Source organism: Lissotriton vulgaris, chromosome 3_1 (assembly GCF_964263255.1).
Source record: "Lissotriton vulgaris chromosome 3_1, aLisVul1.2, whole genome shotgun sequence".
In the NCBI taxonomy this organism is placed as follows: Eukaryota; Metazoa; Chordata; class Amphibia; order Caudata; family Salamandridae; genus Lissotriton; species Lissotriton vulgaris.
In genome coordinates, this window is record NC_141689.1 from 1,893,866,511 (window position 1) to 1,893,889,605 (window position 23,095).

The 23,095-nt window shown below is 40.4% G+C and overlaps 1 protein-coding gene across 17 annotated transcripts in view; it reads left to right on the top strand.

Annotated features, from left to right (window-relative positions):
• RAPGEF2 (Rap guanine nucleotide exchange factor 2) overlaps positions 1-23,095 on the top strand; it is a 924,668-nt gene that overhangs the window by 740,636 nt on the left and 160,937 nt on the right. For all 17 annotated transcript variants that reach the window (XM_086962364.1, XM_086962365.1, XM_086962376.1 and 14 more), the window contains 6 exons: positions 5,962-6,120; positions 13,535-13,687; positions 14,002-14,166; positions 15,518-15,625; positions 15,724-15,927; positions 20,879-20,987. In XM_086962364.1, coding sequence (XP_086818490.1) covers positions 5,962-6,120; positions 13,535-13,687; positions 14,002-14,166; positions 15,518-15,625; positions 15,724-15,927; positions 20,879-20,987 — 898 coding nt within the window. The remainder of the gene's footprint in view (positions 1-5,961; positions 6,121-13,534; positions 13,688-14,001; positions 14,167-15,517; positions 15,626-15,723; positions 15,928-20,878; positions 20,988-23,095) is intronic.

Consider the following 23,095-nt stretch of genomic DNA (forward strand, 5'->3'; position numbering starts at 1 on the left):
GATTTAGTAATTTAGTTAGAATTGTCGTATTTATTTTGGTCGGGCGGTAAGGTCATGATCGGTGAGCAGTAATTGGAAGATCCCTATGGGTGGGAGTCACCCATTACGGATGGGAGCGCTCGAGGGAGGTGGCCATTGGCCCCTCAACGGGGAGGCGGTCCCTTCTAAGGATGGGCCGCCGAAAGGAAAGGAAAGGCGGTCAAGGCCCCTTCCTGGGTAGGAGGGGCTACAGCCCCCTCCTGGGGAATTTCCCGGGGCCTGGACATCTGCGACGGCAGATGTGGTAAGTTGTGTGGGGTTTGGGAGGGGGTCTACGCTACCTTCTAGATACCTCACACGAGTCCTCGGACGACCTTTAAATGGCGTCGAGTTTATTGGGGCCCCCGTCAAGTCAAGGGAAATTGGTAAATGCACTTGAGGTACACCTCTGTGCGGTCGCCCCTCACAAGTGGGGGGGATATGTCTGGTTTAGGGATCTTGACACCGGTTACGACCTTGCCGTTGGCCCTTAAACGTTAGGATGTACAATTTCAAGTTAAACGTTTTGTAGGATGTTAGTTCGGCTAGGAGAACCTTTGTATTAGAGAATATGTTAAGGTTAGCCAAACATCGCAATGTGGAAATGAAATTGTACATTAATATGAAACTGTTATTTTAATGTTTTATTTTGTTTCATATTTTAATAAATACGGCCGGGAGGGTCACTCCCTCCCGTCTTCCAAAAGTTCAGAACCGTTTCCGGTATCCCATTCTTGGGGATTGTGTTGAGAGGGGGTGGCGGGTATCTCAGCCATATGTTTTTTGAGCAGCGAAGTAAACAGTGCGCCACTGTGACATATAAGACAGTTAAATACATTCTCATAATTTTCCCAAAAGGGCCATATAACAGACAGGACCTAGATTGCCCTCTCTATTAACAACTTTACTGAACTTAGAGTGAATCTTATGTTGACCAAATTTGATTGTGATTCAACGTACTAGATGTATTCTCCGCAGTTCTTGTTCTCCCATATAATTATCTTTGCCATTTACTCTGTTCGTATATCCAAATACTTGTTTGCAGGTTCCTTTGCTTTTTTCAGGTTTGCACATACTTAGTTTCTATTGTGCTGCCACTGTCAATTAATGCATCATTCCTCTTCAAGCAGATGGTGTTTTTAAATGCTCATTCTGGAGCTGTGACTGACCCTAGACTGTGAAGGAGCAATATCATAAGGATAATGTTCTAATGGTGGTAGATAGGGTAAAATGATTAACCAAGGAGGATGGGTTGGTACCTTTCTGTTAACCTCACTCAACAGCTATTTTTATTTCATTGCAAGATGCTCTTATATTTTATCTGAGGCACCAGGTGTGGGTACGGCATTACCCGATGGTTCATGAATGAAAGAAGCCCCTCTCATGCATGTAGTAGGGACATACTCTGCCTCCAGGGAGTCCAGTAATTCTCAGGCATCTTCCACTCCACAAAATAAGTATTGGTTTCCCATGGCCACTGTGCTCAGTCTTGTGGGTAATCGTATTTGCTGTGAAGTCCCCCCTTAGTATTTCCAACATTCTTCTCCTTTCTACGATGGTTTGAGATGTGCCTAAAAAGATGTGAATTTGATCATCACTCCTTATCATTTTGCCTCGTTGTCGGGCTGCTTCAAGATTCTATCCTTTATGTCTTCATTGTTCAAGATCATGGCACTACTCCCCATTGTGAGTATGCCAGCTCCGGTGTCCTTAGTGTTAACACAGGTGCTTAACTTCCAAGAGAGCTGTGCTGTGTACTCCACGGGCTGTATTGCATTGGGTTGCTCGGGTGCAACTTCTATTTTTGTCTGATTATGCTTCTATTTTTATCTGATTATGCTTCTATTTTTGTCTGATTATACTTCTATTTTTGTCTGATTATTGTCCTTTAGTATTATAGAAGGGGCTGCAGATACTTTTGCAGTCCCTTCATTATTACGGATCACACTGATGCACATTTTGTGCCGGGCGGTCATAAGGCGGATGCGTCCTCATTGGAATGAGGGCCTGGCCCCAGGCAAATGAGAAAACACTTGGCCTCTGCTCCCACGCCATATTTAAAGCATGTTAAAAAGGCCAAGAGACTGTCAGGAGGACCAGCGGCTGAGTGCCACACATCAAGATGGTGCACAGTCAATGCACCCCTTGGAAGGTTGATGGTGGGTCTCTGTACTCCCATGTACATAAACGTGCAGATGCATGCCGTCACTCAGGCCCAGTTGCCACCAGCACAGCAGCGACTTGTGGACCACACAGTGAAACAACCATCCCACCTTTCACTAATGCATGTCCATCATGGTTGCGCTGGAGACAGAATGTTTACTATAAAAGGGTGCAGTGTCCCACTCTGAACCCAGTGAAAGACCCTTCATGGCACAAGTAGGGACACTGCCAAATGTGTGTAATGCGTGCACATACATCTCTGCTTCCAGAGCACTATAAAGCCTTTCAGAATTTCACCTTCATCCTCTGGCACCAAGAGAAGTCTCATGTTTATTTCTCAGAGAGATATTTCTTTGAATTCCCATCTCCTATTGGTCCGTCTCTGATGTTTTAGGGTGGCCCATACCACGCCTTGTACTCTAGCTAAGTCAGTTTGATTATGTCCTGTGTCTTTTTTTTATTTTAATAATCAATTTTTATGATCATTTTAAAAAGCATACAAAGTGACAGCACCTACATTACAAAGTGATGAAAAATCTGCCTCTAATAGGCAGTATAAACCATTTGTCCTGTTTCTTTAGGGTCAGCCTCTGCAAGTTATTCACATTGGCACACTTTTCTCTAAAGAAGTTTAGGGTAATAGTCATGTGTGAATGCAGGACGGCAAATTCCCCCAAAAACTTTTCCATACAAGTTGTTAAACTCCTCGACGGCAAGAAATCCCTCTCTTCCATCTACTTCGAGCTTTTTTTGTTTAAGTAGCGCATTATAGTTTGTTCACTGCGCCACTCCACATAGGTGTTTAACATCCATGTTCTCCTTTTGTTGGACTTCTGTTTTTGTTCGGATCTTCTGCCCTCTGAGCTCTGGATCTTTTTGCGCCAGCCCAATTCTTAGTGCAGAGTCACTTTATTGATGTCACTTGCCCTCTACAAGTAATCCTATTCGTTCATTCCTTTTAGAGATGGCCTCTCTTTTTATTAGCTCACTGAAAGATGGACTGTCGAGTATGGCAGCGATTCCTCACCACCTTGGCTTTGTTACTGATTTTTTTGCAATAACACCAACATTCCTAACAACACCCATTTTCTGTTCTTCATCCCGCCTGCCGCGCCTCGATGTGAATGGCTTGGACATCAGTGCTGCAGCACTTTATCTGACTCTTTGGGCTGCAGACCTCCACCAACCTTCATCATAGACTACTTTCTCCCTGTCTGCCTGTTTCTACAACAAATAGCTGGCTGTGAATTGTTAAGCTCTCTGTTAAACCGAGCTCTGCAGGTCTCAACCGATTTCAGAACTTTTGCCCATTTTTTTGTTGTTTTATATAGCGCGAACGAGACCCGAAGGTATCGGGTTTCAGGGGTTTTTCTAAGAGCACCAGTTAGGTTACACAAGGACACATTCATTTTTGTTAGGCACGGAAAGATTAAGTGATTTGCCCAGAATTACATGATGTTGAGCGTCATTGCCGAGAATTGAACCCGGTTCCCCAGATTTGAGGTCTATCGCCCTAGCCCTTGGGCCACATCCTCTCCCCAAAAGTGTGTTGAACATGTTCTGAAATAAATTGCAAAAAAAATGGAAAATCTTCAAATGTTTGTTTGAAATGACCTTACATCTGTTTAGAACTTACTAACAGAATTTTAAGACTAACACAAAAGGTTGTGATTTCCTTGGTACCTCTCTGGAGTCCTTTGGATATACCATGGATATAACATGGAGATTTCTGCAAAGCGTATTGAGCCGTCATCAAAATCTTGAATGGGTTTGTCTCTTGCATTTATTAGGATCGGTGAGCAAGGTTTTTTATCTGGAGCTCATTGATTTACTCTCTTAAGTTCTGTAGTGGAACAAGCTGAAATGTTACTATGAAGAAATTGTTCATAATTCACATGTGATAAGACACCACATTTAATTGTGGCTCTCTTGTTTCGATTAATAGAAAAAAAGATATGAGGTTTAAGGCTTAATACCAGTTAATGATTACTTTTCCTGCCTACCTTTAAAATGTGCTTTTTTTACGGATATCTCTGAGTCTAATCACTCAGCAATGTTTTGGACAACCAGAGTTCTCCTCCTAGTGAATTTGCTTCTTGGCATGGTGGCTTGGGTGGGGCATCAGCTCCTAAGTTCAGCACTTAAGTTGTACACATAATTCTTGTCATTGCGAAAATTGCTAGTTTTCCACTTTTTGAGGGGAAAAAGCTACAGCTCTTCTCCTACCCCTGCCTGGGCTCAGCATCTGTGGAGATATGTTTTGAACGGAAGCAGCCAAGTCTTTGTTCTATACCTGATCTTGGGTTTTGTCTTTGGGAGAGTAAATTAGCATTTTACGGCACTCGAGATATTACAACAGAGTCTAGACATGAGTGGAGACCGGTACATTTAACTAGCATTTTGCAGCGCCAAAAAGCTCTCAGTGAAGGTGCGGTTTTTATAGACAAAAATCTGCATTACGTTGTAATGGCCACAATCACTACTGTATGCTTTTACCTTCACTACAACCTGAACAGTTGACCCTATAGGTTTTTCATTTAGCTTACAGGTATAGGATGCAGTGAGTTATTTGTATGTGCTCGAGAGGCATTGCTTGCAGTGAGTTCTTTTTATGTTCTTATACCACAACTTGAAAATCACAGAAACTAGCAATATTTCATCTGTCTGTTGGAAGCGTAGTAAAGTTCTGGAATCAATATCTACGAGGAATCCAGGCATCCTGCCAGAGAACAAGAGTACTGCACGGGGGCGAACATTTCTATTGGCTCATATTGTTTGATTGTAAAGCTGTCCAGCACTGTGCTGCTCTGAATAATCTAGTATCTGCTACAGGAAACATGCAGGGAGATCACATTCTCTGCTTCTTCGTAGCTTGCCTCTTAAAATGGCTCTGGTTTCCAGAGGTGAACTATCTTATTCTTGTTGACAAGGTCAGGTTTTGCAAATCACAATATACACGTAATCATACACTAGGCACCGTTTTTGGTAACAACTGAATGAATGCAGTATCTCCAATCTTTAACTGTCAATTAATGTTATTCAAACAATATTTCCGGCTGCATTGTGGTCAGCGTGGGCAGTGGGCGTGAATGTTCGCTGAAGATGTTTCTAATTCATGTAATCTTTATTCACCTTTTCAGCGAAGCTCTTAACTCCGGTGTGTCCAATATCTGCACTGTGTCCTTTTGACAAGTCAGTCAATAGTGTTCTTTAAAATGTCATCCTGAAGGATGTCAGAGGAGCCCAAGATTTTCCCTCCCAGATCTGCCCGGTGGGCTATTCCAAGCATGCCTTCAAGTAGTCACACTACTTATAAAGAAACTCACTATATTAAATATTGGCGGACCCCTTGGTTCAGATGAATGTCAATCATTTAAACATTTAAAACAACTAGGTGTAGAATACCTGCATCCACCGGCGATCTGGTCTTGAACACAGATGTAAAGCTACAAAATCCAGTAATGAGAGAATGAGTCAACTGGGCTGATGCAAATGTGCAGGTCTGAATACATCTCAGATTTCTTATTTGACGTGCCAGCATTACCACCTCAGGCGATGAGATATCACAAGGGCAAATTGCCATCATCAGTCAGTAGATGAAAACTAACATCCTTGCGGAAGTGACACAATTAACTTTTGTAAATAAGTAGAACAAAGTATGTTGTTTTGAATCGTAAGGTAAACGTAAAAAGTGGCTACATTATTTCCTGGAATGGATGGTCTACGTGATTAGTGACTTTCTTCTAACTCCTGTGCTTAATCTTTTTTGTATATTTGCAGTTAGATTCCTGGTCTGTCATCCTCAATGGGTCAGTGGAAGTGACCTACCCTGATGGAAGAACAGAGATCCTCTGTATGGGAAACAGTTTTGGTGTTTCCCCTACCATGGAGAAGGAGTACATGAAAGGAGTAATGAGAACCAAAGTTGATGACTGCCAGGTGAGTTGTGACTAACATAAAAAAAAATACTGCACCTGAGGGATACCTCAGTGACCTTACACAAAAATGTGTCCTGCTCGCTTCCTTTTTATGAAAACTTGTGCAATTTAGTTGGAGAACGACTGTTGAGTAATGGATGTTCCATTTTCAGTGCCTTCTGTTACTATGTTAGTTTACTGTAAGAATTAAAAAAACTGCGTAAATGATAGTGTGGCATTGCAAAATTCCCCTTGTGTCCTTTAGGCACAGTCCTTTTCAGCACGTTCCTTTTGTAGCTTGGCATGCAGTCTATAATCCCACCATGTACTGGTTTGAGTTTTTGCTTCCCCAGTTTCGGAGATGGTTGTGATTTGCCTCCTGAACTCCCCTATTCAAAGTAACCTACTACTGTTGATGCATTGCTTAGGGGCATCCGACACAGAAGCAGCGGGATAGCCAGTGCCGTTGAAGCAGTGCCTCTGTGGTGTGGTCCTTCACCCTCATTACAGCCACCAATTGGGTCAGCCTAAGTCTGAATGGCATGGGCATTGCCAGCACAGTGTTTTGGAGGCTGGCATAAAACACATGCACTGTTCAGTTTTATCTGTGTGCCTACGGCCGATCAGTGAAACCAGTCTATACCCATAATGAATACATGCGAGACAAATGTAAACATACAGATTGTCCATGGATTAACTGCATGTGAATTTGTTGGTCTAAAAACTCAACTGGCTTTGCATATTGAGTGATTCAGCAAACCTAGTTCCGAGTGTTGCATAGATGCAGTAACTCTGTTAAACATTGTCTACGTTTTAGATAAGAGCTCCACTAAATCATGCAATTACTAGTGCAGTTAGTGATTGTGGCCCATGTTCGGCAGGAAATGATGCGAAAGAAAAAACTTTAAATGTCATCTGCTTTTTTTTCAAATTCTTATAGATGAGGAATGTCACCCAATACAGGATGTGCTGAAAACAAAAGTGATTCAATCATTCATTTCAGTGAAAACAGTACCTGAAAACTGAATGTTCACAATACGTACACAGATCCTGATTTTCTATCTGAGTGGAACATTTAAAGTAATTTTCTGCCTTCAGAATAACAAAATGTTTCGCATTAGCACTATTTTCCATGCGTCAGCATGAGAGAGGTGCGAGGGAGCCTGGCAGGGAAGTGGAACGTCTCGCTGATTGCAGTTTCATTTGTGCCCTGGCGACTTAATCTTTTACTCATAACGGCAACGGCACGTAGCAAAACCAAAGAGCAAAAACTAACAAGCATAGCAAAAGAAACGTAAAGGCGAATCCTAGAATGAAACTTACGTTTTCAGCCTCAGATGCAGTGGAAAGAAGGCTGAGAATCAAGACCTCGCAGAGAAGGAGAATTCCGACAGACTTCCTCTTTGATGTAATTTCTACCTGTAAAAAGTCCTAGGTGGCCTATGTGTGTACTTTAGATCCTGCTCGAGTAACATGAGATGAAGGCTTGAAACACTGTATCATTCTTCTGGCCACGGAATCTTGACCACTTCCTGCATTATGGTTAAGGTCCATCATCCCTAAAAGGTACTCATCATTGTCTTGTTTCCTAAATATATTGGAAGAGGACACAAGATCCCCAAACCAAGGTCTATATCTTTGAAAACGGAGCCTCTTCACCGTTTGTTTAGCTGAATGCCTGCTTGAGTTTTTCTCATCTCTGATAATGCATGTGTTTCTCCAAGCATGTTACGAAATGCCACCATTCACATCTACCCTTGGAGGAGGCAGTACCCTAAGCAACAATCATTTCTTAGTGCGTCTGTCTATACATTTCAAACAACCTAAGTGATAAATGCTTCTTTTGCTGTGGCAAAGAAAAGCCAGTGAAAACAAATTCCTTTCTCCATACAAACACAACCTCTTAACAAATCTCACACCACTGCAGGATGAGTCTTCACTAGAAGAAATATCTGGCGTTCAGGTTAGCGAAGTTCCACGTTTAGTGGAACATAACTTTCCTTGTTCATCTATTCATGATCCCTGCGGAAGTCACCTTTTGCAAGTATTGTTTTCCAAGTAGCACCACAAAAAAAACCACATAAAAAACAAGTAAACCCATGGTAGTGATGGAGTCGTTATCTCTGCCAGCCTGTAATGGAAAACAGTCTTTACAACGCAGATTTTTCCACAAAGTGACTTTACCAAACATTTTTTTACCATGCAAGATTTTACCACACATATGCCTTTACTACGCGTGCCTACAGTTAAGATATGTATACATGTTTGTGTGTGTGTGTATATATATATATATATATATATATATATATCCATGTGTGTGTGTGTGTGTGTGTATATATATATATATCCATGTGTGTGTGTGTGTGTGTGTGTGTGTGTGTGTGTGTGTGTGTGTATATATATATATATATATATATATATATATATATATATATATATATATATATATACACATGGATGTTATGGTTAGGCTATGATTTCACACGCACAAAAATTCTGCAGTTGTAGTTGCCTGAGGGAACTATAATTTATGCGACCGGAATGCACTGCTTATGACCTCACATATTACATTACTCATGATATGACACCTCCCCGAGATAGTTATATTTAGGACCATGTTTTCATAGGAAAAGCGTTTTTTGACTTGCCTATATCTTTGGCGCCGTTTGACGAATTTTCATAATATGTTCCCAAAAAAGTGCCCCGGTGATTCTAGTTGTGCATGGCAAGTTTTGGGGCGACCCGTCAAGTGGGGGCAGAGAAAAGGAGGGGGGGTCAAAAAAGTTTGTTTCCCAAGTTAATTCACATAGATTCTTTAGACACGCCTACAGCCCAAACCGCTGGATAGAATTACACCTAATCTGGCACAGGCAGCTTTTGGTTAGCAGATTGCACTTTCAGTTATTAGGTGTAAATCTGTTCAGTAGTTTGTGAGAAATTATAGGAAATCCAAATTATATATCTTCGATCATGAAGCCTTCACAAATAATAACGAGCTTGTGCAGAGATCTGCAGAGCTCTAATTGGCTGCCAACAAGTTAACAAGGAAATGTTGGTAGCCATCTTGGCACAAGGAAAAGGGGGCAGGGTACGAAAACCCTAACACCTTATCCTCGGTCCTGAGGTCCCTGAGGGACCCCGGCAGGGCAAAAAAGCAATTCATTTTTTTATTAACGCGGTGAGTAAAAAATTAAAGCGCGGTCTCCCACGCTTGCTTTTAATATTGTCCCCGGGTGGGCCAGGTCCCAGGGGCATGCTGTCTTTAATTAATACCAAAACCAAAACAGGGTCTGGGCTCACTGGCAATAAGGACAAGCCTCACTATCAATTAACTATAAACCAAACACAATACCAGTATTGCCAACTTAATTAAACTTGGACCACGGATGATCACTCGAATCGCTGACTGAAACAGTGACTCTCGGAGAAAAGTTTTTGTCCGAAATAAATCAAATGCTTTTAATTGTTTTTATATCACATATACCATATCAATAGGCAATTTTTTGTTTTTTGGGATAAACATTTAAATAACTCCACAGAAGTATGTCAAAACAACAAAAATGAAAACGAGTAAAAAAAGACACTTTGTAGACAAATTGACAACTTGCATTCAACATTCATACGGGACAACACACGGATAAATATACATATATACACATTCGAAAGTTCTATTTACAACATGTTTTTTTGAAAAGCATAGCATTGGAAATAAGCAACTAAACAGTTTTCATGTGCTTAAGAGTAAATCGACAATTCCTAATGCTGTATAGAGAAGGTCTACGCGTTTCGATGCCCCCTTGTTGTGGGGAAATCTCGTCAGGACCAAGAGCCTTTGAGTTGCTGGGTTCTCTTTAGAAATTCAGAATAGTGTTGCGCGTGGCGCGCTCTCAATGGGTTTAGTTCTCATCCATTGGTGGAGGAAGTGGAGATATAAAGTTGAAGCGTGGAGACGGGGCTGTTTCCCGGATCCGCACGGTGAAACGCCTTGTTGGATTGATTGATTCCTGTTAGTTTGTAGTATGATGAGTATATCTGGGGGTCCACGCTCTTCGGTCTCTGTCAAATGAATGCAGTTGCCGGCACCATCCAGATCGAACTGCACATGAAAACTGTTTATCCCAAAAAACAAAAAATTGCCCATTGATATGGTATATGTGATATAAAAACAATTAAAAGCATTTGATTTATTTCGGACAAAAACTTTTCTCCGAGAGTCACTGTTTCAGTCAGCGATTCGAGTGATCATCCGTGGTCCAAGTTTAATTAAGTTGGCAATACTGGTATTGTGTTTGGTTTATAGTCTTTAATTAATAAGCAGGGGGTGCACGGGCCCCCCTCCTAGGGCTTATTTATGCCCTGGGGACCACTACCTCCCCGGGGCTCGTGGCAATCTTAATGTGGGGGCACAGGCGCCCCTTCGCCTTTGGGACCACCACTTCTACGGTGCTATAAAGAAAAATGAATATGGTGGCTGTGCAGACCCCCCCCCCACGCCCTCAATAAGAGCCACGGGGACCACCACCTCTTACAATAAACTTTAAATACTTTTTTAAATGAAGAAGGGGGCTGCGCAGCCTCTCTCCTGGAGCCATATATGGCCCTGGGTAGCACCACCCCCAGGGCCAGCTGCTGCTATGTCATGGGTGCCCATCCTTGGGAGATAGCTGTTTGCTGTTTGCTTTTGCTTGGCAGGAGCTTTGATGGCTCCTGCCAGTCAAAAGAGAATATACCGCTTCCAACAAGCGGGAGCTGTCAAACCGCTCCTGCTTCCTGGAAGCTACGTTTTAATCTCTTTCCCTGCCCTCAGACATGCAGAGATGAAAATATTACTCTTGCATGCAGAAAGCGCATTTCCAGCAGTTCCCTGTGTGCAAGAGCAATGCCAGCACCCACAGGAGGCAGAGAGCTACCTGGGACCGCGGGGGCCTTGAGACCCCGTGGTCCCATAGCACACTGGGTGAGCTCCTGGGCACCCATGGAGACATGACTAGGCCCTCAGGGATTGGGTTGCCGGGGTCGATATTGACCTGGGGAGGGGGCCATGTTGCCCCCTCCCCTTATTTAGTATTTTCCAGGCCCTGGGGGATGAGGTCCCTAGGGGCCAAAATTGGCCTGACGATAGGGCCACCCCAATTAAGTTTTTTCAAGCTTGTTTTAACCCTAACGCTCATTTTACAGAAATTAAACCTCAATAAAAGGCACTTACAAATGTAAACATAACGGGTGCCCTGTTGAAGTTCCACTTCTGTTAAAGACAAATGATCCTAACTCCTGGGCTTGACTAAGACAAAGCAACTGTTTTTTCTCAGCAATTCCATATTGAAAAACTATCTGAAATCCTTTGTTTAAGTGACTACATCTTTGATCTCTTGGAGCACAATATGTATGTGACTGTGATGAGTGGGTTCTTTGTTGTCCAGTCCTTGTTAGAGCGGAGTCCATGGTTCTCCCTTTAAAGTGCTGGGAATATACAAATATGCAAATCACCTGGTGGCTTCTCCGTTTGGCCCTGCCCCCTTAGTAGTACCCCATATCTTCCTGCCTTTTGCCAGGATGATGGACAGGTTAACAAGCGGCCTCCGAGCACGATTCCTGCCCATTTTGGTGGGGATTTATTGATGCAGAGGAATATGAGGACATCTCCACCAAACAAAGAAGCCCTTTTAATAGTTAAGAGGAATGACCCTTATTTGGTGGAGATTTACCTCTTTGTAGTCTTGTTATCTTCTCTATAGGAGGATTTAGGTTATTACATATTCCGGGATAAAGACACACAATGAATAATTACATTGCCAAAACGCATACAAGGTCACTTGTGACATTTCCTCATGCTCCATTACTTGGCTATAGTGTTGAAAAAGTACTGGACATTTACCCAAGGAGGTAGCACTTAGTAATTACCAGTAGGAGAACTCCACTTGGGTAGATATTTTGGGAAAACTTGTTGGTTAAATGGGCAGATGCTGTACTTTGTGGCAGAGTCACTCACACAGCTACTGAGACACCCATTCAGATACTTAGAAATCCTCTCACACACTCAGGCACTCACACACCCACTGACACACCCACTCAGACACCCACAGAGGCACTCAGACACTCACTCAGATAGTCATGCAACCACCCAACGACCCATATAGCCACTCTCACAGCATCTCATACACCCATTCAGACACATACATCCTCTCACAGACCCACTCCGAGACTAGCACACCCACTCAGACACTCATGCACTCACTCACAGACAGACACACACACATGGAGGCACTCGCAAACCCACTCAGACTCTCACACATACTCATACACCCCCCCACACACACACTAATACACCCATTGAGACACTCATGCACTTACTCACACACTCACTCTCAAAGGTTACAGTTACAGGAAATATTTTTTTTTAAACATAAAAATTAAATTTAAAAAACCTACTTTTACAGGGATGTTATAGTTAGGCTTAAATTTCACTCTTACAAAACCATTGAGATGCAGCCGTTATAGTTATTATATCAGTCATCACATGGTCAGTGACATCACTGACATCATCCAGTCATTTTGAGTATTTTCTAAAAGTTTGAGTGTTAAACATATAACTACTTTTAAAACAACATTTTATTTCCTAACTAGAACGTCACTGTAACCTTTGTTTTTTTTTAGCGTATATATATATATATATATATATATGTATATATATATATGTATATATATGTGTGTGTGTGTATATATTTTGAGAGCTTTCAAAAGATCACATTTATTTCCACATAAACAGGTGACACTCGTTTCGGCATACTGCCTTTGTCAATCTCAAAGTATCTAGCGACTCCAATAGACTATCAATTTTGTGGTAAACGCATGCATGGTAAAAGCATATGAGGTGTAATAAAGTATTTGTACACTGAAAAGAGCCTTTTTTGTGTAATGCAAAAGCATTTGTTCTCCACTGAAGCAAATTTGAGAAACTGGTGATTGTAAGCACATACTCACCCACTGGATATTGACAGTGTAAGCAGCTGTTTTGACCTTTACAAACATTTGCTTCACATCAAGCTGTCTACTGTTAAATACACTTACTATGATGGTCTTAAAAAATATTCTGTCCGTGTACTGGTCTTAAACATTTGGTGTGCGACCACTGGTTTCACTCATGGCATTGCCCTGTACAGTATTGTTTCCAAAAGAAAATGTTTTATGGTAACTGACGCTTTAGATCTTTTGATAAAATACATGATTTATAGTCTTCATTTCAACCGTGCTAAGTTATACTGTGCTATAAAACGAAACAGATAAGCAGTCATTCCCCTGACCCAGGATTCAACAATTGCACTAGAGTATGGGCAATCAGGTCATGGGGTGTGTGTGTGTGTGGGAGGAGGGGGGTAATCCAAAATGGTTCCCTGTTTTCTCTGCTTCTGTCTCTCTAACTTTTTTTGTTGTTGTAGTTTGTATGCATAGCACAGCAGGATTACTGCCGCATCCTCAACCAAGTGGAGAAGAACATGCAAAAGGTGGAGGAAGAAGGAGAGATAGTGATGGTGAAGGAGCACCGGGAACTTGATCGCACAGGGACTAGAAAGGGCCACATAGTTATTAAGGTAAAAAAAACTAACACTGCACATAATATAAGTAGATGCCTTCCATTGGAAGAGCGTTCTGGGTACTTTCCTATAAAGTTCATTATGTCCTTTATTAATTTGAAAGAGAGCGGAAACATGCTAGCTCGTTAGTTTATTAAATGAATGACTGTTTTAATCACCTCTGTGGAGAAAGGTTAATTGACTCCTATTTTGCATTTGATTATCTTGCCACTCACTTGTCAATTAGATTTCTGTGTCCTTTTCTGCTTCACAGTCGTCAGATATTGTATAACCTACATGTATTTTATCTTGCCGTCTGATGCAATTTGCAGGGGACAACTGAAAGACTAACCATGCATTTGGTGGAAGAACACTCTGTGGTAGATCCAACATTTATCGAAGATTTCCTGCTGACATACAGAACTTTTCTTACAAGCCCCATGGATGTGGGCAAGAAGCTGTTGGAATGGTTCAACGATCCATGCCTCAGGGACAAGGTTGGGAGATAATTGACTGCTGGTGTACTTTTGCTGTTCATACGCCTTTCAGACTCTGGTACTCTAGTTTAATGGTTCTAAACCTATCAGACTACAATACTCTAGTTCAGCGGTTCTTAACCTTTTGACTTCATTAATAAAACCTAGGAACACGACTGAATCATTATTTGAATCTGGGGACCCCCACTGAGTCATTACTAGAAGCCAGGGACACTGGCCTAAGCATTTTCAATGTTTTGAAGAGCAAAACAATACACAACAAATACAGAAAAAAGCATGCATCAAACAAATACAGAAGTTGGGAACTATTTTGAATAATTTGCAAACAAATATAAAAAAAGTCAACTTTTGTATTTTAAGAGGAAGGTTGGAGCTTTTCAAAATTTAGTATGGGCTAGTCATCTATATGATATTCTGTTTGATGCACAAATCAATCTGCGAGTACTCACTTACTTTTTAGTCTCCAACTTCAAATTCCTTCACATTTACAGAACTTTTTGAATTTTTCAATTGAACATTGTGCTTCTTTATTTATACATACTTTATTAATATTTTTTACTTTTTAAAGCAGTCACAGGCCCCCCAATTAGGCTTTTCAGACCCCCAAGAGTCCCAGAACCACAGGTTAAGAACCACTGCTCTAGTTTAAAGAAGACCTCAAATTATGAGCCTGTATTTGGTCTTTAATGAAATCATAGTTTCCTCGTGTTGTGGGTTAGTGGCACATGGTCTCATTTGTAACTCTTGCACTTGATGATCGAAATGTGAAGATACATAATGGAAGTTTAGTGTTCGATTTTTTTCCCTTCCTTGATACAGTTCACCTAGCTATTTAGCATACTATTATACCACTATTTTACAAGACAGTTACTTTTATTTAGGTGCTTTTAATTAGATCAGCTGTTAATAGAGATGGGAAAATAAATTCTATTTCGACCAGAATTTCATATGTGATTGCCTGTGTTTGCTTGCAGGTGATCCATGCCACAGTGATGCATGTAGTTCCTCTCAAGTTGTAGGTCTGGAGTTTGTGCCCATGCAGTCATATGATAATTTAGGAAGATGATGTCTGGCTAGTTTTAGACATTGGACGTTTTTTCAGAAACGTGGTGTCTGGATCATCAACCTAGCAATGTACACTATTGATAATGAATTGTAGTCTGAAGGAATTTGTGTTTGTTTCCCTGGAAATCTGACTCTTCCCGGACCTGACACCTCACCTTGTATCTGAGCAGAAACATATTTCCACCTATATTAGTATCTAATGTTGTTCTTTTGTCTCTATTAGAATAAACATAACTGATTAACTTGCAAAATTTTTTTTTTTAAATCTTTGTACCGGTGTTCATAGGTTACACGGGTAGTGTTACTGTGGGTGAACAATCACTTCAATGACTTTGAGGGAGACCCTGCCATGACTCGCTTTCTGGAAGAGTTTGAGAACAATTTGGAAAGAGAGGTACAAGAAATAATGTTTTTTTCGTCTGGTTTGCTGAAGTGAGTACATATATGATCTATAAAATATGTTGCTAAAAGTACTTGATTTTATTTTTCTAGAAAATGGGCGGGCACTTAAGACTGTTAAATATTGCCTGTGCTGCTAAAGCAAAAAGAAGACTGATAACTATTACAAAGCCCTCTCGAGAAGCTCCTTTGCCCTTCACCTTACTGGGTGGGTCGGAAAAGGGATTTGGAATCTTTGTGGACAGCGTTGAGCCTGGTAGCAAGGCACTAGAAGCGGGATTAAAGCGTGGTGACCAGGTACAGTAATATTCTTTACTCTTTCTTCACCGACTCCAAGAAGTGTATTTACTAAAAATCTTTTCCAATAGCTATCACACTTTTTTGCTGGTTCTTCTAACCTAGCACGCATCACATTACCTCTTCAGATGCTATGCTTATTAACACATTACCAGGTCTGGATGTGCTGGTTTGCAAGGATGGTTATTTGTACTTTAATACCACTGTTTTAGTAAAGTACTAGTGAGGTAGTCTGTACAGACCCCTGTCTTGTAGCATCTAGTTTGTTTCCTTAGAAGTTCATGCTTGTTTTATTACAGGTAATGGAAGTAAAGTGGATGAAGAATCCTCTCATAGGAAGAAAACATAGCTTAAAGAACCAATAGGAGCAATGGCCAGTATTCTAGAATTCAGCAATGCCATAAGTACTGAACCCCACTTTCCTGCATATATCTTTATTGGATATAGTGGCCAACTTCACTACATTGAGTATCTCGCTGGAAGCCAATGAATGTTTTGCAATCTAGGTGTTGAGTTTGAAATTGAAACTAGTCTCCTCATATTCTGCACAATTGTAAGTTTCTGTGCTAGTTAGATTGAGGGGGTATGGTTTTATTGTAACTTCATTACAGACCCCTACAAATGTAACCATTCCTATTCTAATGATGTTAGATCCAGACCCAACACAGTTCTCTCTTTTTTTGGGTGGGAATTAGATGTAACTTGCATTAATGACCGCTCTGATTCCTCAAGTTTTATAACACACAATCCTTGGCTACACATTTGCAGCACATATAGAGCTTAGGCTTTATCTACTTTCTGACACTGAGGTGTCATTGCCCCCACTTTAAGTGGCACTCTGGAACCAGCAATCATCATTTCTAGCATTAATGAGATTGTATGTAAGCCAGCTATGGTCAATCCGGTTACAACATAGGCAGACTAAAGGGGTGAGAATTTATCCTCTAGGGGCATATCATCAAGAGACTTTGTTGAGCGTTTTATCAGCATATTGATGGCTTGTTCAGTCATGCCTTTGTGTAATATTCCTTTCCAGCTTTACATATACTGGACAATGAGAAGCAAAGAATCAAAACCTGGCTATGCTATATTTGCTTTTATTTCCATTGAAATCATATCCAATGGAGAAACAATGCCCACTGCAAACCAATTGCTAAATCTCTGCTTGAAAGAGCAATAGTCTGTAGCCAAGTAAGTCTGAAGCAACTGATGAGTCCAGTGTTAGGACGTAATAAGGGTCAAAAATCTCACAGTATCCACATCATTGTTTCTGGTTAGTCTTCCAATCAGAACCTAATTAAATAATATAATCAAGGACTATCGTATTAAGACATCTTGCTATCTGAGATATCGCTTTTCTCTCTCAAACTTCTTCTTTAAAAAGGGAAGATTGGTGATAGGCCCATAGTGGGACTGCGTATCCACATCCAGTTCTAGTTTCTTCATGAGTTTTTGTAGCTGGTTCCTTTCAAGAGTTCCGAGCCTCTCACAAAGAGATGATTAGGTCAGAGAACCCGACACCAAACCTTCTGTTTCTAAGGACTTTCTTTTGAAAGGCCCGAAACATAGCTCATAGGTATCTGTGTCACCTTTGCAGAAATTAGCCGCAGCTCAAAGGCAAACCAGGGTGGAAAAACTCTTGATTGAAAAATTCGAGATAATTGTGTAAGCAATCTTATCGGCAAATCCCATAAAAAAGGTGGTCACTCAATTTCTCTTCTGTTGTAATAATATCTGATGGTGATATATTGTAAATCAGTACTGCTGTACATCAGACTGAACTGTTCAGAAGGACAGTGTCTTGCTATGGTGACCAAGATAATGGCAATATATATGTCCACCATAAAATTAATATTAACGTTCTATTAATTCTGACATCGGTCCATTCCAGAATACCCACAAACACTCACAGGTTACATGACCAAGAAAAACATTCTGAAAGACATCATTAATATCAGGTAACAATAATTGAGATTGCAGCTGGAACCCCAACTACTACTAATACTGCCAACTTCAACCGCTGATGACAGGTGTATCGTTCTTTCCCTTTCTCTGACTTAGTTCCATTGTCAGCCCTTTTGCGATGTACAGTGTGCCATTGATTTCCCCCTCCCCCAATTTAATTCAGTGGAACACTATAGAAACACATATATACACATTGTATCTTGTGATTTGTTACAAATAAACATCCTTCATCATTTATGCTGGCGATTCTTCTTGACTTATTCATGTCTGGTGGAAATAGCTTACCCAGTGCTAGTTTTTTGTTTGGATTCTAGTGTTTGTTGTCAGCATTTATAATGCAAGATCAAATTCAAATAACAGAACGCTATGAAAAACAAATACATAGTTAGCTTGGTGCATGCCATTTCTCAACCGGAGAGCTTCTTTTTGTCTTGCCTTGGGTTCTAGATCTAGTTCTGGCCATAACCATGCAAGACCAGCCAGCGCCATACCTCCGAATGGTTCAGCAATAGACCCGCTAAATGTGTAGCGCTGGCATGGCCATGCCCACCTTGGTTCTAATTTGCCATTGGGCTGGGAACCAAATGGCTCTTTGTTTTGGGATGTATTCTATCGTTGTGAGGGGTCTTGTTTGCCTGTGTTTTAGCTGCACTGTTGACACCGTAGAAGTGGTGCTAGCCCTGAAATAAAACCTGTGCATATTTCTTACTATTAGAAATGCTGCTGTAGCAGCAAGGGTTGTTTCACATACACTGCAACGATTTGGTCTCTGCACAGTCAGTGCAATCAGGAAAGCTAACATCTCAAGTAAGCCCAAGTTCTGAGCCCTGGCAAATACCTGTTCAAAATGAGTATTTTGTGTGATGTTAGCTCGTATACACTTACCATTTTGGTTAGTTGGACATGTACTTTGAGTAGTAAAACACGAACAAAGCCTAGAAAGCGCAGACCAACTGAACCTATCAAAACCAGAAGCTAAGCAGAAAAGTTATTGGCCACAAGATATTTTACAGATAAACTCCTAATTCATTTAGGTTTTAAGAGGTTAATGTGCTGGGTTGGTGTTGTATTAATATTTAATTGCTCAAACTTTCAGCAGATCTCTTAGGGATACCTTAATTGGACCTAGTTCACCATAACGCATGTTAATTAGTTCCTGCAAAACTGATTCAATGGTATCTTAACAATTTAAACTTTAGGATATGTGATATTTGTAAAGCAATACACAGTAAATAATCCATTTGTGGACGTAATATTTAGCTTATGTGTAATTCAGATAATTATTTTTCTACTTATTGCATGGTGTCATCTTAATACCCGCATACACCTGCACAAGTTTTGTTGCCGGCACTGCTTCTTCTTTAATAGAGATAAGAAAAGAATATACTAGAGGACATCCACCTATAGTATAAATGCTGCAACGAAATAGCTGCATATGGGTGATTTTGCATGCTTTAGCAATATTAAATAAGTAGTACCTTTAAAATACACCACAGTTTCTGCACTGGGCATCCATACATAAAGGAGCTGATGGTGGTGTCCACTGGAGAAAAAAAATTCTAGCATTTTCCTAATAGGAAGCTGAAACTTACTCTCTTAAAATAGGAAAGAACTAACTCCCCTGACAAAAGAAACTCAAACTGCTCAACTGTGTCATATCAAGAACAAAAGTATTACTCAAATATGATTTTACTGGGAGGGAAAGAAATGTACATTCTTGGATGCGGAAAAAGATTGTAACCTCATCTGTGTGTGTACCATTGAGCATTACAGGCGAGGCTGGTGAACATCGCAGATGAAGGAAAACATATAACATGTCAGTGGGTAGTGGAGAATTGACACTCGTTCCAAGCAAAAGTTGGCCACAGCCGCCGAATCTACCTAGCCTATTTAAAGGCACGCAACACCAGACATGCAGGGAAAGCAATAGAGGGGGTTTCCTAATTGTGAGTTCCTCCAGCAGAATTGACTTAGAACCACCAATTTGCAGTAAGCTGATGAGCTGATTTGTGGCACCACAATCCTATACAGACAGCTTAGGCAGCAGGACTGGTATCAGATCAAAGGAAGAAAGCTGAGTGCATTGCTGCCGCAGGTTCCAAGGGCGGAGGCCAATCTGTCTGTGCTCAGGTTCTTTGTCCAGCCCTGCTGGAAATAGTCCAATGGAAGACTGAATGTCAACTAGAGGTCCATCACCCTGCCTCTGGTGCTCTGGAATTAGAACCCGGTGGGACTAGAGTGCAGGTTAGCAAAAGTTGTTTTTGAGCTGCTTGGACGACGATTCCACCACAGTGCCAACACACCCATTACTAAAACTGTATCTGTGCGCTTTCCCTTGGTATTTTCCCCAACCTATCTGGTTGTAATTCAGAAAACAAGTCGGTGTATATGTTGGCCTCCTGACACTGACCTTCTGCAAACAGGCAGTGCAGGCTTGTAGAACCACACGCTGTAGTTAAGAATCTTTTACTAATACCGGTGAAAGAGGGCACACAGACCTCCAGTGCTATTCAGCCTTTTAGTTAGATCCCATGTGAATTGAATTTGCAACACAGCCTGTATCAAACTGACACAGAAGGCTTTAAATAGAGATTGTTGTAAGATGCACAACTCCTTATCGTACTTCAGAAACCACATGAGCCTTGTGACCAGATGAGTGAGTAAGAAAACAGGAAATAACAAACTTGTTTAATATTTGCTGATTTTTTTTTAGATCATGTTGTTTTTTGAAAAGCACATTTGTTCTTTAATTAGTCTTAATTGATATTTTATGGTTATGTTTTGATTTATTGAGCACATAAACGGCTCGTAATTACTGAGCAAAAAATAACCAGGTTGGCTTTATTCAAACATTACAGTTGCCAAAATTACCATCAATATTACTTGTAATTCCAAGAATTATCCTAGTGGTTTCAAAAACTCCGTATACAAAAATCATATCATGAACGTTTAATAGCTTAAATCTGATATTTCTAATTGTGTTTAGATACTGGAGGTGAATGGTCAAAATTTTGAAAACATCCAGCTGTCTAAGGCCATGGAAATCCTTAAGAACAATACACATTTATCAATCACTGTGAAAACCAACTTATTCGGTAAGGTTATGATGTTTTGTATATTTTGTTTTTTTTCTGTGTTTTTGTTTTCATTTTGTAGCAGAGAGCACCATAAGATATTCTATGATCTTTCCCAGCTGTATACATTTTGAATAGGTTATGGGTGTTGAATTTTTAGAGTAAATTTGGAATACATTTTTATGTTCTCTTTCTGTCCAGGTAGACAATACACCAAATTGCTAGGATTAAAACAGAGTTGCTACAGATGGTCTTTGAAAATGTCCGGTTATGTATAAAAAAAAAAGTCAGTAATTGTTTACTGAAGGGCCATTTGGCACTTGCTTGCAGCAGATTGAAGAATGAGGAAGTTAAGCAGTTAAAACATTTAATTAAAATAATTGGTTGTGTAGACATATATGGGTGAGAATGTTTTTTGTCTTTCAGAGGTGGAGATCAACAATTTAGATCAATGAGATTGTATACATCTTGTTTCTTTTTTGTCAAAAAAGGAGGACCTCTTATATGTAGAGCTTTCCACATTTTCAGAGAAAGCAATGAATTCTGATGTGTACTGATCTCACACAATTGAGATATTTTAACAAAAACCGCCAAGGACATGAACTATGATTTTTCCTTCTGCACTAGGAAGTGAATTTCTTATTACTTAGGTAGTGTGGGAAGCAACTTGTGTAGATGAACATGCGCGTTTTTGATTCATTCTTGATGGTTGGTCTAATCTCGTCCAAGAACCAAGTCGTTTCTTAAGTCGTTTTTACCCAGTCCATCATTTTGTCCATAATGAAGATCCAAATAGTGGGTGAGTGACGTGGACTGAGAAGCCTGGCTTTTTATGTTCTCAGACTTATCCCATTGAGAGGAGAGGGAGAGTCTCATTTTCACGTGAGCAGAATATAACCTCAAGATGGTCAATTAAGTTTCACTTTTGTTGATTATTGTCTTGGTGTTGTTTTTATGGTCTCTCGACCATTTTACCTCGCTGAGGGATCTGTGTTGCATGAAATGTTTCGAATCCATTCTTATCATCCTTGTCATTCACTATGTTATTGTGTTTTCATTTTATTTAAAGAAAAACTATTTTACGTCTTGGCAAGCATGGGCAAAGACACCCCCACATGAAAGGCAAACGTATTTGACAAAGAAAGCTAGGAAGTACCACCAAGGAAAGATTTCTGTTAACTACATTATCTATTAAATAATCTGAAGCCACGTCTTCTCCAAAGGCGAGAAACATCATGCCAGTCTCTCCATCTTGGAGAGTTCCCAGGGCTTTGATGTTAAATTAAACCTCTGCTATGTCCTCCTAGGTTACATTGTTCGTACTTCTTTATCCAACTACTCCAGCTAGCCAGAAAAAGCATCTAACTGCATAGATAAAAAATAAGATCATATTACTTTAGCTTTGGGTTGGAGGTAGTACGTCTGGGATGAAGCAAGTTCTAGTGAACTGCAAAAGAGTTCAGTAAAGCAGACCAGTGATTTGCAATTAAATGCTTTTTAAGTTTTGATTCATGCAAATGAAGCAATTTTCAAAGGCACCTGAAGCCCTTTCCCAGCCCTTATGATGCATAAATACACCATAAAATGCATTTAAATTAATTGAAAACTTGCCAGGGAAAAAGGTTGATTCTTACAACCTGTTCTCCCCTAGGGATCAGAGTGTGTTCTTTTCAATTGAGGATTGCTTCCCACTGAAATCTTACTAAAATCTCATGCTGCTGCTTTCACCTAACCAACATAATGTTCAAACCTTTTTTGAGCGCCCAACTTTACTATTGAAGGCCTTAGTAAAGCAGAAATCCAGATTCTCCTGATTTTTGCAGATTGTCCTTTCATTTGGAAACTCTCCAGTTTATACATACCTTAGCAGCTATGTTTTGTGAAACCGACTTCTTAAAAGAAGAACTGTCAAAGGATGAATAGTTTGCCCATACAAGCAAGATTTAATTAAAAAATCGACCCCCACCAAGCTGTGCCACTGAACCCCTCCACTAAGTAGTTGATAGAAATTGTTTGTCCTAAACAAGTATAGTGACTTTTTCATGGCACTCTTGGAAAGGTTAACAAGCTAGACTCAAGTCTCAAACAGTAATGAGCACAAAGCCTTGCTAAGGAATATATATATTTAA